At 39.0% G+C, this 17057-nt stretch overlaps 1 protein-coding gene across 1 annotated transcript; it reads left to right on the plus strand.

The window, feature by feature from the left end:
* The first annotated feature begins 12317 nt into the window (after window positions 1-12317).
* RPS16 (ribosomal protein S16) lies at window positions 12318-15586 on the plus strand. The gene is made up of 6 exons (XM_080605019.1): window positions 12318-12418; window positions 12518-12573; window positions 13211-13312; window positions 14008-14104; window positions 15215-15262; window positions 15391-15586. Exons 2-6 carry the CDS (start codon window positions 12526-12528, stop codon window positions 15534-15536), a joined length of 441 nt encoding a protein of 146 aa, XP_080461145.1. The 5' UTR covers window positions 12318-12418; window positions 12518-12525; the 3' UTR covers window positions 15537-15586.
* The last annotated feature ends 1471 nt before the right edge of the window (window positions 15587-17057 follow it).

Here is a 17057-nt window from a genome sequence, read left to right on the forward strand (position 1 = left end):
AAAGGAAAGGAAAGGAAAAGGAAAGGGAAGGAAAAAGGAAAGGAAAGGAAAGGAAAGGAAGGAAAGGAAAGGAAAGTGAAAGGAAAGGAAAAGGAAAGGAAAGGAAAGGAAAGGAAAGGAAAGGAAAGGAAAGGAAAGGAAAGGAAAGGAAAGGAAAGGAAAGGAAAGGAAAGGAAAGGAAAGGAAAAGGAAAGGGAAAAGGAAAGGAAAGGAAAGGAAAGGAAAGGAAAGGAAAGGAAAGGAAAGGAAAGGAAAAGGAAAGGAAAGGAAAGGAAAGGAAAGGAAAGGAAAGGAAAGGAAAGGAAAGGAAAAGGAAAGGAAGGAAAGGAAAAGGAAAGGAAAGGAAAGGCCAAAGGAAAAGGAAAAAGGAGGAAAGGAAAGGAAGGAAAGGAAAAAAGGAAGGCAAAGGAAAGGAAAGGAAAAAAGGAAAGGAAAAGGAGAAAAAAAGTGAAACATTTCACTGGAGCAATAAAAAAAAACATGACTATGGAACCTAGGTCATTAAAGGACATTATTGAAAGCTTGAATTTATTTATAATCTTTATGAAGATTTTACAAATGTTGCAGTTTTGTAGAGGTCACAAGCAACATAACGCACACTGTTTAATGCCTGTTAGGGACCCGAGGGCTCCAATGTGCCCTGAAGCTACTACCCAGCCTCCCCTGGGGCTCCCCTGCCACAGCCCACGACCCCATTTCAGCCCCCAGGCCATCCGCCTGTCCCTGCCTGAGCTATGTAGATGTCTGCAGCTCTGCCTCTGGCCCTGTCTCTTGCATGGACCCTGGACCTGCTTCAACCTCTTGCTGTGTCTGGGTCTGAGGGACCCTGTTACCAGCTCCAGCTCAGCCCCCATGGGGTGGTACCCCTTTAGGGGGGGCCCTGCAGGTCCTGTGTCACCCTCAGCTCCCAGCACATCTCCCACGGTGAGGAGCAGCCCCGCTCCTGCTGCTCCCAGACACAGGTTGTTTGAATGTTGTTGTGTTTTGGATCCTCTTCAAGCACACTTAGTGCAAACACACTTCTGTTTAGTATGCCCACCATGTAAAGACGGTGTTTGAGGTGCAGATCTCACTAGGTGGTGATGGAAAAGCTCAGAGGGAGCTTTTGCCCCATTGTAGCTGGTAGTAACACCGACCTCAAGTGATTCATGCCTCCATGGCACAAAGGCACTTATGGCTACATACAGCCATGCAGCTTCCCAGTTTCTCCCTCCCCATCCCCTACCACCTACATGGACTTAGATCAGCGTTGAGACTGCTCCAGAGTTGTCACAACACTCTGGTAAAGTAACGAGACAAAGGGAAAAAAATAAAGAAGAGAACTAGCAGAAGGAGTTGCAAGAAGGGGAGAGATGGAAGGCATCCATATGTGGTGTGGGAAAGAGATAAATAGGTCATGGGCTGAAAAAAAGTCATCCTACTGTGTTTTTCAGTTGTGTTGATAAGGACTTCACTAATAAGCACTTGCACAGGAGCCCAAGAAGATGACAGGAGCTGCAAAGGTGAGACTTGGAATATAACTTCCCCAGCCTTCAGGCTACCAATGGTCTCACTTCATTCTGTTATATTGTGCTTTCCACAAATATGGCACAGTGATTGGGCTGGAAGTTCTCTCCAATTCTATTAGAATTTAAAATGAGCTTAAAGGGAATCCAAAACTGTTAATTTTAAAGCTTAAGAGTGGGAAGTGCTGAATAGGTCTGCTAAAGAACATGGAGACATCCACTTCAAGTGAGCTGATCTAAAAACTAGCATAAATTAGAAGGGTCTGGAGGTATGATCACTAGAAAGTTATGCAACAGTCACATGTGAAACCATCAGCTGGTCCTTGTGATCTGGTTCGAGTGATATGAGCCAGCACTGCAAAAGATCTAAACTCTGTCTGATTCAAACCCTCTGTCCAGTCTTTCCTCTTGAGAGTTAATGCAGGAGTAGCAGAAACAAAGTGCCTTTCATCACTGCTCTCTTGTTCTCAGAACAGACTGTAAAGCAGTTGTTTCTTTTTGATGTTCGGGAAAGAATAACTAAATATATTCTTTAGAGCAGAGTTATATTGTTTAGAGCAGAGCTACCTATTGAACAGTTGTCACATCACTACTTACTACACACATACTTTGAAATCTAAAGATGCAGAGGTTAACAGCTTCAACTAGGAAACTAGAGAATTTTGTGCATGGCAAACACTCAGCAGAGATGTCTGCACTGATGCTGCTGTATAGAAAGCAAGATTTCAGTTGCTAGGGTTTCCAAATGGCCACATTTTGCAAGGAAGCAATAATGGCACTGAATTAAAATTAAATCAGGAAGACTGACAGGGACTGTACAGCTTCTGATGCTGAAGGCAAGGCTCTGTGCATGGTCAGTCAGAACTGTTGGTTAGTTTGCTTAAGTCTTTGTATTCAGAGGATTGGATAACAGCATAAAAGAAACTCATGTACACACGTGAAGATGAAAGAAGATGGAACTTTTTTCTTTTTGCACAAATGGTGGTTCATCTCTTTGTGCTGTTGAAAGGCAAGCAACCTGTCAAACTCATCTGAGATACAACTGCAAAAAAATTCTCTTTAACGTGATAAATCAATATATCACATTTGAATATTTTGTTGAAACATGCATAAATTCATCTCTATTAAATGTGAATTGTATGAATGATATTTTAAAAATTAATGCAATATAGAAAACCTCAAGTATTCTATTCTTTTTACTTAAAAAAATTAAACAACAAAAAAATTAAAATCAAATTCCAACAGATTTGAAATCTGTTGCTGTCTATGGTTAAAAAAAATACTGATATCAGCTCCATATGATGTGACAGAAATACATAATTATTACCAAACTGATTTAGGACGATGGAAGATTGTGAAAAGGTTTGTTGATAGCTTATCTATCTGTATGCTTCAACAGGATTTTGACTAAAGCCTGAAAGGCAAAATGTCATTGACCATGGAATGGAATTACATGGTAGAGATAATACGAGACTTTTTTTGTCAAAATACTTTGACTCTTAAAATAAACAGCTAGCAGCTGAATCCAGAATGCACAATAAACAGACTTGAAGAGCTTTTAACTCCATTCTTAAAAAAGAAAAAAAAATGGAAAGAAAAAGAAAAGAAAAAGAAAAAGAAAGAAAAAAGAAAAATAAAAAGAGAAAAAGGAAAAAGAGAAAAAGAAAAAGAAAAAAAGAAGAAAAAAGAAAAAGAAAAAGAAAAAGAAAAAGAAAAAGAAAAAGAAAAAGAAAAAGAAAAAGAAAAAGAAAAAGAAAAAGAAAAAGAAAAAGAAAAAGAAAAAGAAAAAGAAAAAGAAAAAGAAAAAGAAAAGAAAAAGAGAAAAAGAAAAAGAAAAAGGAAAAGGAAAAGGAAAAGGAAAAGGAAAAGGAAAAGGAAAAGGAAAAGGAAAAGGAAAAGGAAAAGGAAAAGGAAAAGGAAAAGGAAAAGGAAAAGGAAAAGGAAAAGGAAAAGGAAAAAGAAAGAAAAAGAAAAAGAAAAAGAAAAAGAAAGAAAAAGAAAAAGAAAAAGAAAAAGAAAAGAAAAAGAAAAAGAAAAAGAAAAAGAAAAAGAAAAAGAAAAAGAAAAAGAAAAAGAAAAAGAAAAAGAAAAAGAAAAAGAAAAAGAAAAAGAAAAAGAAAAAGAAAAAGAAAAAGAAAAAGAAAAAGAAAAAGAAAAAGAAAAAGAAAAGAGAAAAGAAATGCCAGAGAGAGGAAAAATTCGGAGTATTAAAGAGTAACAAAGAATAACAATTCAGAGTATCTTTAATCCAATGGAGTACATTCTTTCAGTCCTTAATGTCATACTGTATTTGTCCCAAGGCACAACCTTAGACTGTCTGTGAGATACTTGACTTATTTGATTTTACTTCCTACTAAGTAATGGATATGCTAGAACTGAGAGGGCTACTCCACTTGATTCAGGGAGCACACTGGACATAAAACAAATGTTCCAAACATTTCCAGTGAAAAGAAGTCCTATTTTCAAAAGTTACAGATACTTAAAAAAATTTCAATTAGATATAGATTAAGAATCTACGTCATTCTACAAATGAATCTCAGTCTCCTAATTTACTGAAAGGGAGGGTTTTTGTATTCCTTTGGGAGTTGGGCACCTAAATGTCACAAACATTTTACACATTTTTGACACCTGGGGTTCATTTCTGAGGTAACTACTGATTTCCCTGCTGTATAAAATTACCATAGTTTGTATTTCAGTACTTTGTATTTTCAGTACTTATGTTACTCTCCAAACTCCGCTTGACAGGACTTTACAGGCTTGCATCAACAGTGTCTTCTACTGGGTAAGACCACATGCAACACTAATCAGGGTGGAAGGATTGTTGCTAATTGTTCTGAGTAATGCCTTTGTTTGTTGATATGTGGTTGATACACCTTATTTTTATTCTTCTTAAAAAAAAAAAAATAAAGTGCTTGACCTGTGGAAGTGAAACAGTGTCTAAGGTGCCAGTGCTGGTGCCATCGTTCCTATGATATTTATTTTGGAAAGATAATACTTTCCAGTAAAAATTATGAGATTGTCTTTGTAATGTTTACATCAGCTTGACACCTTTGCTACCAGCAAAAAAGAAAACTGCTCTGTATTTTCTGAATCTCCACAATTCTACTGAGGAGTTATAACACTTAAAGAACAATTTTGTAAAGCCAATACCTGAGCAAGAATATGGATAAAATGAAATTTCAGCAAGACTGACATCTGGATCGAATATAAGTGTAAATAGGAAGAGCATCCAGAACAGGACTCCGCTGAAGACGTGTTAAAACATTTATGTGTGATTCTTCATAAGGAATGGATGGTAAAAGTTCTGGCATCTGTTGTTTTTAAACTACATTAAGAAAGTCACCAAAGCAATTTCTTACTTCTCAATTGGTTAATTCCAATAGATCTGTCACTATATGCCATACCTACATGAAACTGTGGAAATACACTTTCCAAAAATACTTTTATCGAACATCAATAAGAAGCTATAGGTAGTATCAGCAAGAGAGAAAAAAAAATCTGGTCCAAAAGCTGCTGTGAAATTATGACATATATATAACTAGACACTCAAAAAAAGAGTCCTGTTAAGACATTATAGATCATCAGCTGCCTATGACTACTGTGTTGCTGGATGCTACTGTCTGAGCAGTAGAGCTAGCATCAGGCTTTTAACCTAAGAAATTCACTTTCGCTTGAAATAATCTGGAATCAACCTATTGTTTGCCATTCTGTCAGAAGACAGACCTCCACCTGACAGGCAACTGTTTCTTGGAGTGGCTGGAGCACATCTGAATGAGTTGAGATGAAAATTTACAAAACAGGGCATTTCAAGACACCTGGAGGTTTTAACCGGTTTAGGTGGAGCAGCTTTTAAAAGAGAAGGAAAAGTAGGTTTGCCTAGACTTTATGGTTAAAACAAATGTACTATCTGTGTTTATAATAAAACTAAAGGTAAAGGACTGGAAGGTCAGTTTGGCTAGTTTCAAGGCTGTTTTTCTATTCCTTTCATAGATACTGAAAAGGAGAGTTATTTCGTAGCTGACACCCATCAGATTCTTTCAGTAACAGATTATTACCTCCCTCTATAGTAGGTCAACTTCTGTGATACTTTTCACCTTCCTTAGACTCTAAACTCTTCTGAAAAAGGACTGTATCTTCCTATATAATTTTAAAACGTGACAAAAGCTGGTCATAATCCTCACTAAAGTCTTTGGAGACTACTGCAGTAAAAAGAAGCAACACCATCTCAAGAGCAGCCAACAAGCACCCCAATGACATAATTGTGATGATATTTCTATCAAAAAGACAACTGTCTACTTGACGAAACTTAAATTTGTATGAATGTTCCAGTCCATCACCATTCGCCATGTATATAACTCTTCTACTTTGTGTGTGAAACCTTCTCTAGAAGAACAAAGTACCTCACTAAATGTGAACTTTGTCTGCGTAAATAAAACCATCTGGTTTGCTGTCTGACCATCTGGTTTGTCTAAAGTTTACAGTCTCCTGAGTGTTATTCACAGGCCCACATATGATCAAGCCTCCAAAGACATTTTTATTTGGTAAAAGCTTTCCCACAGCACTTTATTTTTTCTATTTGTTTTTGATCTTGTAAAAAAAAAAAAAAGTCATTTTAATACGTGTGTTGTAATACTGCATGTGTTTGTGTTTCTGTGAACTGCTTGTAGTTCTGCTAGTGGGTAGATATTAAAGGCTAGATTCCCCTGGGAACAGGGGAGGAACGTACTGTGGAAGAGAAACTTGGAGATACCAGATCCTAAGACTTCTTAACTGCTATCCCTGAACAAAATGCTAGCTTAGGGTGGACAGCTCACTTAAAATGCATCAGCTATTAACATGTGACAAGATACTGAGAACTGAACTGTCTCAGCTCAAGAGCTACAGCTGGCAAGAGGTAACCAACACCTTGTCAGATCTACACCAGGCAGGGATTCTGCTGGCTTCGACGATTCCAAGACTCCTAGCAGCATGCAGTGTCCTAATAACCCACCAGTTTTCATCCCTGTGTGAATAATATTAATAATTATGCTCCCCTAATACTACAAGCTGAACAGTCACTACATTTCTGCTCGCTCTCCCTGCTTCATAAACACAAGATTTTCCATACAGAGCCCTTAAAAACGCTTGCCAAAAGGGTTCATTCTCCTTCAGAGTTCAACTGCTCCCGTTTCTGGAGAAAATGCCTCAGTTCTCCGCAGGTCAGTAAGTATACAACAGTTCATAAGCTCTGATACTTCTGCCTTATCTGCCCTCTTACCACAGGCAATGGAAAATGTTTCACTTGAAAAAACAAACAGATTCAAAATCAGAAATAGAAATGACCTAAGTAAAGATTAATATAACTTAACAGAATCTACCTCGTTCTGTTCTAAGCCATCACTGATGTTTCAGCAGATTAAGTGTATGCATAATTAACTGTATTTACACAGTCACTAACAATCATCGCACCTTTTCATCTACCCAGAATACATATTCTCTATGCATTACATCTAAAGAGAGTTTTAAAGTTAAATGTAGACATACAGCGTGGAGTGCGATCTTGTATTTGTAATGTGAACATAACTAAAGCAACTGGGGCAAGAAGTCCGTATTTTGAAAATGTGCAAAATAGATGTCCTTTTCTATAGTCACTCTTCCCTGAATTCCTTCAACACAGAAAAACAGAAAGGATGTCAACAGGCCTGTGGAAGCTAAGACCCAGGACAATTCCTCTCTCTGCAGAAGAGTTGAGAGAGGGCAGCTGGATCCCACTGGACCCTGCTGTGTTTAGTTTCTAAAAAAGGGAACTAAAACGAGAAGCAGCCTCCAGGGGCAGCAAAATACAGCAGGAAGCTTGGAGATGCAACTCTGTTCTATAAAAATAAATTGTTTCATGTAAGTGATTCTATTTACTTGTTAGTTTATTTGCGTAGCTTGGGGGTACTGGGTTGTTTCCCAGTCAGCTTCTTACAACTCTAATTCCTGTTGATATATAAAAGTATGAGTGTACGAGCTCAAGTACACATACCTAAGAGCAGCTTCTGTGGATGTACAAAAGAATTTGATAATTCTAATTTACTGTCAATAAATTCCACTAAAGCTTTGTATACTCTAAGAGAGATCATATATAGACAATGTCATATTCCAAACATAAGGCCTTGACTTTTAGACTTTAGCCTTGAATATATGGACATATTCTAAAATGAGCAGTGAATACACTACTGCTTTTCAGCTAAACTATGTTCATTGAATAGATGAATTTTCCATCTATTGTAAATGGGACACGTAAATTTAATTCACAACATTATATCAGATGCTAGCAACAAGTCAGGCATCACAGCTGAAACAGTGCCTTAGTGACTGTCTATATGTTTAGATCCAAGATGGGCTTTGTTTCAAGCTTTCTTTTGTTTATTGTACCGAAACAGCTTTCCTATTCATTCAAAACTAAAGTCAAGACAATCACTAATAGTCATTTTTCCCAAGTAGCAATGCTGAGTGGGTCCCAGGCGAACTACTGAATTGGTAATTATTTACATGCAATAAGTTTTAGTTTGAATATGCTTGTCACTTGTCAACTTCTACATAACAAATTGTCTTGAGTTTTCAATCTCAGTGTGCCATAAATGTTTATAATCTGTGAATGGGAGTCAGTATTCACACCAGTCAGGATAATGCTTATCCTGTGTTCCAGAGCTTATGATACAGAGCTTCCTAGAGAAAGATAATTAAACTAAACTAAAAATAAATAAATAAATAAAAACAGGGGGAAAAAAAAAAGCTTTAGATTTTAAATATTTTCTTAGAAAATAATATTTATTAATATGAAAATCTTGTGTGTTCCTTATTTGTTTTCAGAACACTATTTCCAAGAGCTGGGAAGATTTGTTTTCTGGCAAGCATCAAACATTTTTCCATTGGTCACAGCATTCTTGTACTAATTGAGTTTAGAAAACTCTTCAGCTGCTGCTTGGATGAACATGATCTGTGAAAAGCAAGCATCAGAAATAATGGGATCCATTAGCTAATTATACTTTATCATCAAACATGCATCAGTTGCAAAATATAATATGAGAACTGTATTCAGGTCCCCAGATCTTTCAGATTTTATGAACTGCTGTAAAAAAAAAAAGAAAAAAAGAAAAAAAGAAAAAAAGTATCTTCTTTCCTGAAATACTTCATATTTCTCAGTTAAGGAGCCCACTGATTTTCAAAATGTATAAATCTGTACCAGACATAAGCCTTCTGAAGCTTATAGTGATGATTTTGCTGTCTGAAGCAAAAACTGCAGGGAACATGCTATGTTTATTTCAACATTTATCATGCATGCAATATGAACAAATCTTTTCCCTGGTTAAAACTATCCATTCTGCTGAAAAAAAAACTACAATATACAATTCAACTGCAAACTGGACATTGGATTGAAGGCATGAATTTTTAATGTGATTACAGACTACATAGAATAAATATTCCTTTGCATTTCCCTTAAATGCTCCTTTACTTCTACAATTTTATTTTATATGATTTATACTCCTATGACATAGGAGTAACTGACCATATTTTGCCATAGTTCTCACCTTTCTATTAATATTTTGGATATTACATGAGGAAGAAAATTTCACTAATTCTCATACTAATTTTCCACGGAGAAAACTTATTTTCTTTCTTTTAAATATGAGGAAATTTAGAGTCACAATACAGGTGGCCTTGTTAACATATTGACCTTGACTCCTTGTTGCCTTAACACAGAAGCATGTGGCTACTGTGAGTGTAAATGGAAGCTAAAATACTGTCCTCCTGGAATGTTTACATTTTGAACTTATATATGAATTTGATTTGGAAGATGACAAGGTCCAAGTGGAGAGCCAACATCATGATTTCACATTGAAGTCCAATCACTTAATACTTGAAACTAAATAAAATCTTATTTAAAGTGTAAAAAGCTAAAATCTTCAGTACACGTTGACTCCTGTGCGAGGACACCAAATAAAATCTCAGTTAGCATTCAGGTAACTAACATGTATGAATCTGAGCTGCATGAGTTGCACTACTTCAGCCTCACAGTACCAGTGGATAGTGGATTGACATCCAAGTTGCGTACTGCAGTTTTCCACATGCTCCACCCTGGCCAAATTCCAAACAAACAGATGCAATGCTGCTCTGGTCAGCCCAGCTCATGGACTCTGCTCGGGCCACCCTTGCCCATCCCTTGCAATTCCCTTCTTTCCTCCTCCCCATGGAGCCCTGTTACTTACACAACCTTTGTGCATAGCGAGGAAATGAATGGAGACAAGCTGCATTCCCCTGTTGCGTTACACCCTGCAAGGAGCTCTTTTCAGCAGACTGATGGAGCAGAAGAACCTGTGCCTGGTCTGTGGGAGGACTGTTGGTCTTATGCTACATCTCATGCCCGCAATGAGGTCAGAGCAGCTCCAGTAGAGGAAGTCAGTCAGTGAGAGACTTTCAATCCTTTAAAGCCTCACTAAAATCCCATGTAAAAGATCTAGTAGCAGTAGGATACTTGTTGGTATAAAGATACACGAGATATCATCTGTTAGTACAATGCAGAATCACTGTGAAATCAAGGACATAGACTGCAGCCAAATCCAAATATTTTTCCTCCTATTAGGAAATAATAAAAATGCCTTGGCAAGACGGGTTCAAGCCTTCTGACTTTCTCTTGAAATACTCTTTCTGGTAAAAGTGCCTTACCAACAAATGCAATTTAATTTCTGTTGGCCTTAAGTTTTGCATACTGTGTGCCTCTTCACACCTGTGCAAAGTAAAGTACAAAAAGGCTGCCAAATAAGTGCCTTACATTCCATGGGTATAATTATTTTACAAGTATAAAGGAAGTGAAAACAAGAGTCTGTAGGGGGTGCTTGAAGGTACTTACTATATTTTTTGAAGTTAGAGATATGTTACTATTTTAGAGTGTTCTGTGCTCACTAGTTAAGTAGGGATATTGTTAGTGCTTGGACTTTTTGCAGAAGTATAGTATCTTACCTGAAATTCCCCCCCTCTCCTCCCTTTTAGTGTCTTTCTTCTCAGTACTTTTGTGTATGGTGGTATTTATGATCTAATTCTCTCTTCCCACAATGCAGTGTAATTCCTGCAGTAGGTCCTTAGGAGATATGTTTTGGTTCCTATTCCTATTATTATGCTAGAAAGCAAAGGAAGTAAGCAGCACAAAGCATTTAACCTTTTTGTTTGTTTGTTTCTAGACTGTGCTATCAATATATGCTGGTTAACTTATTTTTCTAACGGAAAGGTATATATTTGTAGGCACATTACCACCTTCGTAAACAGGTTCTTCTGGGATTAATGTTTTTTAGTTCTAGGGAGAACGTACAGCAGAGTAATACCCAAATGAGGATGAATTTTACAGGACCTAAGAAAGCATGCTTACAAAAGTTGAGCTTCATACAGCAGATATTTGAACACTCCCCCCCCCCCCCCCCCATGGTGCATTTAGTATTAAAACATGGCTCTTCATTAGCAGACCTCAGATAATGCCCACAAAAGGAACTGATTTAGATTTGCTTTCTGTTCCTTTAAAAGCATACTGAACACCAAAAAAAACCTCTGTTGGTAATGGCTCACCTTTGGGTTGATCTTAAGTCTTAGCTGAACGTTTTGGTCTAACTGGGTTAAATAGGTAGTACATTTCCTTCTTCATCTGAATACAGGTCTTGTTAACGTCTAATACCTCAGCTCCTGCAGCTGCTTTCATTATGCAAGTAAAAGATTTCTTATACAGAGCCACCTATTTTCACCAAATATGCACAAACTAAGTTGGTTTTGAAATTTCCATTCTTCTGTGAAAACTAACTGAAATTGGCCAACAACCTGGCTACCATTTCCCTCCCCCCGGTGATGGGGAAGGAGTGGATGATAGACATGTATGACTGCAAAAACACTTTTCCTTAAGAAACAGCTTTAAAAAAAAAAAAAAAGAAAGAAACTTTTCAGGTCACATGTTGAAGCTTTGTACAATTGAGGGTTTGAGATGTGCTAAATCTTACATGCTCTGCACAGCACTATTCACTTGGAGAGAACTAATCACTCAAATTGCATAAAGCTAAGTGCTTGTTTAAATCCTCACATGACTGATGACTAATGTTCAGTATTTAAAATTCTGTCCAAAGACAGAAGAACTGATTGTTTCATTTGAGCAGTCAACTTTCACATTAATCACAGTAATCTAAATCTCTATTGTTTAAAATACCTAAGAGGCATGACCTCGCTTAATTGATAGCTTCGGCTTTTGTCCTTCTGGAGAATTTCTCATACTGAATACAAACAGTAGAAGAAAAATATTACAGCCTGAAAATGACTTAAATTCCGTGTTTTATGACATACTGAAAATGAAAACGGAGATAAAAGGTCAATTTGACAATGCTCTGAGCGCTTGGATCCCTGAACGTAAGCAGAACTCTGATTTTAAACGTAATGGTTGGTGACTATTTACGAGGGTATGAAGAACTGCCTGAACGTGACTCAGTGTGTGATGTTACTGCGGAGTACAAAGTTTAATGGTTTATGTTCTCCAGCATTTTAACAGACTCAGAGGAGCAATAACACTGCTTTTGCGTGTGGCCCACACTCGACGCGTTACTGCGCAGAAAGCGAGTGACCCCACCACCACCCCCCCAGGGCACGGGCTGCGCGGCTCCCCCAGGGACAAATCTCCTCTGAACTGAGCGTTCTCGCAAAGGAATTTTGTTTCTATCACATATTTATTAAAAAAAAAAAAAAAAAAAAAAAAAAAAAAAAACAGCCCCCGCCCCCAAGCTGCCGTAAAGCGCAGCCTGGCGGAGGCGCGGCGTTGCGTCGCGCTGCCGGAAGCGCGGCGCACTTTGCGGCAGGGCCGCCCCTGAGGCGCGGCCGGGCGGCCCCGTGCGCCCTTTTCGCCGCACAGCCGCCGAGGCAGGGTGAGCGTTGCCGGGCTCCCCCCGCCGCCGGGCCCCGCCGCCCCACACCGCCCCCCACAGCCCCCCACCGCGCTAACCCCGCGCCCCTCTCTCTTGCAGGAGTCATCATGCCGGCCAAGGGGCCCCTGCAGAGCGTCCAGGTCTTCGGGAGGAAGGTGAGGGCGGCCCCCGCCGCCTCCCCCCCAGGACTAGGCCGCGGCCTCCAGGCTCTCGGCGCCCACCCGGCCCCTGCTCGGCGGCGGCGGAGCCAGGCGTGGTCCCGGGAGTGGTGCCCCGGAGCTGCAATGCGGCAGGGCTGGCGCTAGCGAGGCCTGATCGGCATCCACGTGTCGTGGCGCGGTGGGCCCGTCGGAGGTGGTGCCCACAGGGAGCAGGCCCGGCCCCGCTGGTTCAGGGCGCCTCACGGGGGACGTTGGGGGCTTGCCCGGATTATCTGTGGTGCCTGGGAGCCGTGTTAAATAAATTGGGAAATAAAGCTTGCGGTGGGGGGATTCAATCGATCCAAAAGTCGTAGGTTGCATGTTTTTATGAAGAGGTGGGCCACAAAAGTAACGTTTTGCTCAACGGATTGGGTATCTCTCCCACTCTCAGAGAAATATAATCTCGTTAAGGTGGTCCTACAGTACTCTAAATGAATACGTTGGAATGTAAGAAGTGGTACTGTTTTGTTTTTTGAGGGATGTTAATATTCAGCACAAAATAAGATTTTAGACTGTTTAATTTTCAGAAGGTTTTACTTTATGCTGCTACTGTGAAAAATTAAGTGCTTCAAACATGTGTTTGGACTTCTAGAAAACAGCAACCGCTGTTGCCCACTGCAAAAGAGGAAATGGCCTCATTAAGGTGAACGGAAGACCTCTGGAAATGATTGAGCCCAGAACTCTGCAGTATAAAGTAAGCATCCACCCAGCCTTCCTACCTGCTTGGATATTAAAGTACCTTTATCCACTTAATTGCTTGAGGATGGAAAAGAGTAGATTGCCTTATTGGTGGTACTAAATATTTTTTGTGTGTAGAAATGTAAACACTGCAGAAAACGCAGAAAATTGTCCTGTCATAATTGTGCTGTTGGCAGAGGGATTCTTGCTTAATTGGGTTAACATAGTTTATTTACACTGTATAAAGTAATTTAACTTTGATGTGTTCGAACATACATATGTATACACAAAAGAGTCTAAAATGAGCATGAGATGATACGAAGTGCTGTGGAACAAAATTATGTAAAGTCAATTACCATGCATTTTGTTGTCAGAAGTATTTTCAGGAGATAATCAATTTTTTACATTGAAACAGGAAACTTCAAAGCTTCCTGTTCAAAAGATTCATTAGAACTTAATAGAATAGTTGTTTGGCCTTTTGAAACTTAAACAAAAAAACCCAACAACTTAGTTTTACAACGGTATTAGTAGATGTCAAAGAACGCTGCAAGAGATGTACAAGTCCTACTTACGTGGGATGTGTACTTGTAAAATCAAGGCTCTGCTTTTCAGAATGTTTAGTAACTTCACATTTTGTAAACCCGCTACAGGCTCTAGGCCATGCTGTCCCTGATCACAAATTAACTTCTTTTATTGTGTTTTGTTTTCTAGCTGCTTGAACCTGTCCTGCTCCTGGGGAAGGAAAGATTTGCTGGTGTTGACATCAGAGTCCGTGTGAAGGGTGGTGGCCACGTAGCGCAAATCTACGGTAAGGCTTTGTGCGGAACCTTCGGTGTGGGATAGAACAGGTCAAACCGCGCATGTGAGAGTCCTGAGTTGAGAGTAGCAGCTTGTGCATCTTGGTTTCAGTACTCAAATACAGCTTTTTGTATGGGCTTAGTGGTTATATTTTGTTTGCGGAGTTGTAACATCTGGAACAAGTTGAACGAAGAAAATTTGTGAAATTCTGAGGAGAATTCTGAGGAGATTTGAGGAACGGATCTTTGCATCTTGCAGCACAATAATTGGAAGTGTGCCTCAACGCAAAGATTTTTGGAAGGCAGAGAAGGGGGCTTATCATTAGAAATTATGTCTTTAATTGTAAGTTTTTAAGTTGTCCAGAAGCATCTTTCATCTGACCTCCAGAGCTAGGTGGTTCTTCCTCTTACAGAGTAGATTGAGAACATACTTGCATTAGATAGGGTTGCTCTTTACCTATGATAGATTTGTTCTGCTGTTATAGTCTGGGTATAGATCAGTGAAGTGCAGTTGAAAACACTTGGAAGAGCGGGGACACATTTCAGTCTTTTAAGTTGTGTTAATTTTTCAGAAAATTCAGTTTTTCATCAGAACGCTGATCCCAAACAAAATGTTTACAGTCGCTCCCATAGCCCTGTTTTGTGTTCTGGTGGCTATGTTACAGGCTTGTTTTACAGAGGTATGCTGACAACTACTCATGCCATCCTGTTGTGCATTTTGCCTCTTTTAGAATTTGAACTCACCAAAAATTTTATTCTTGCTGAAAATTCTAGATATTTTAGAGAGCTGTGTTTCTAAGGATTTGAAAATCCTGCCTGGTAGAAGATAACTTTAAGTTTGTATTTTAAAGAAGGTGATCAGGATTGCCCATGTACAATTCCTTGGCTAGCTAGCAGTTGTTGAATCAGAAAGTGAACTGTGGGTGGCCTCTTGGCACAGGTTTCTTCAGATTTGCCAAAATAAAGGTCACATGGAGTATGTGGGAGAGGAGATGAAGGAGGGGAAGGACAATTTGGCAGAGAACAAGACAGCAAGTTGCTCAGATAATTGGCACTTTGTGTTTTATTTTGAGTTTTAAATATATTTGCAATCCTTACTGATCCATCTTCTTTCTTAACAGCTATCCGTCAAGCTATTTCCAAAGCATTGGTGGCTTATTATCAAAAATGTAAGTTCATTGTTTTGATTGTTATATTAGCCTGAAGTGGAAATGTATGGCTTCTGATAGGTGTGAAAATCCCAAGATTTTGTTCCTTGTGAAATTTCTAAAACTGAAATCTTTTTTTTTCTAAACAGATGTTGATGAAGCTTCCAAGAAAGAGATCAAGGATATCCTAATCCAGTACGACAGGACTCTGCTGGTTGCAGATCCTCGCCGTTGTGAATCCAAGAAATTTGGAGGACCTGGGGCTCGTGCACGCTACCAGAAGTCTTACCGTTAAAATTGGTCAACAGTCATGTGACAGTCAATAAAGACAAAGAATTTGATAAATTCCGTGCTTATAAATTGTGTTTTTTCTGTGTGGGTAAATAGATTTTCAGTTTACATTGATTCACAAATCCACTGATATTGAAGTAAAATCAGGGCTTTTGGCAGTTCTCTTTGATCCCTTCGTAGGAAGTCTTGATAGACTTCAGGGTCTCAGGAAAGAACAGCAGTTTTCTGCTATGGATGTACATCAGAACGTAAATTACCAGAACATAAAAGGCTTACATCCTATTGATTTTTGGGGGGGCAGGGTGGCTGGTGGGGTGGGTACATGCAACAGCTTGTTGAAGCAGACTCCAACCTTTGCATTTCTGATAAGCAAACAAATGTGGACCTTTTTGGGGACCTGGATTGTCCTGGTATTATGGGTGGAGATAAATACCCGTGTTCTTCCCATGTGAAAATGTCTGTTAAAGCCTGGTTGCAGACAGCATGCAATGTGTGGGAGTGGGTCTGACTCCTAGCTGGTAACATCTGAAGTGATCTGCCTTAGTATGCCACCCTAGAGTAATGCTGCATTAAGCATCTCTGTATACTTTGGGGTTGGCACTTAGTGTTTTTGCAAAGGAATTTTGTTTCCATTATATATTAATTTGAAATAACCACTTTTTTTAAAGTCCCAAATGTGGACATGGAATATTAAGTGACAGTACTGCATTTGCATGCACTGCTTATGTTGATGCATGCGTGATGGCCAGTGGCAAATAATTTACCACCTTCAGGGCAACTCCCTCAGCATAGTCTAAAGTGTATATTCAGACGCTATTTTAAAATTTCTATTTAAAGTTTACATTGTCAAAACCAAAGTAATTATATATGTTCATGTATGAAGAGAATGACCTCTTGCCCTACCAGCTGTTACCAGATAATAAGAGGCACAGTTTTCTGGATTAGTATGTCTAAATATAGGAAACTTTTGAAGTAAACACAATTTACTTTCTTTCAAAAACAGTTTTTTGTAACTGTAAAACATAAAAAGGGCTTTGTTTTACAAAACACATTGGGGCTCACTTCATCTTTCAACCATGTTTGCTCATTACAAACACAGGTGGATACAGACATGGAGAACTGTATCTAATAATAGTAAAATCCATTTGGTAGCCAGACTGCTCATGTCATGAGCTAGGTGAGGTGATTGAAGTCCTTAGGGAAATATGTGTGAAAAATTCAGAGCTGAAAATCTGACAGTAGTTTGGAAGACCATAACTAGGGTGTGTGTTTATGAAACATAAAATACTGGAGAAGTTCCAGTTTCTCATCTTTTGAAGCTTTGAGGATTTTCATTTTGGAAGTGTTCTGGTTAGGAAGAGGAAGAGTTAAGTTCCGAGTAAAACTTGGGATGTGTCAAGGCTGTTGGAAAGGCTAATTCTGTCCCTTGGAAGAGTTGTAAGTGATTGAATGAGACCTTGGAAATGAGCTGACCCCACAGGCATGAAAACAGCCCCGTACTGTTGTTTCCTGTTTGGAAACCAAT

This window comes from Anser brachyrhynchus (assembly GCF_964034855.1).
Source record: "Anser brachyrhynchus genome assembly, chromosome: 1".
Classification (NCBI taxonomy): domain Eukaryota; kingdom Metazoa; phylum Chordata; class Aves; order Anseriformes; family Anatidae; genus Anser; species Anser brachyrhynchus.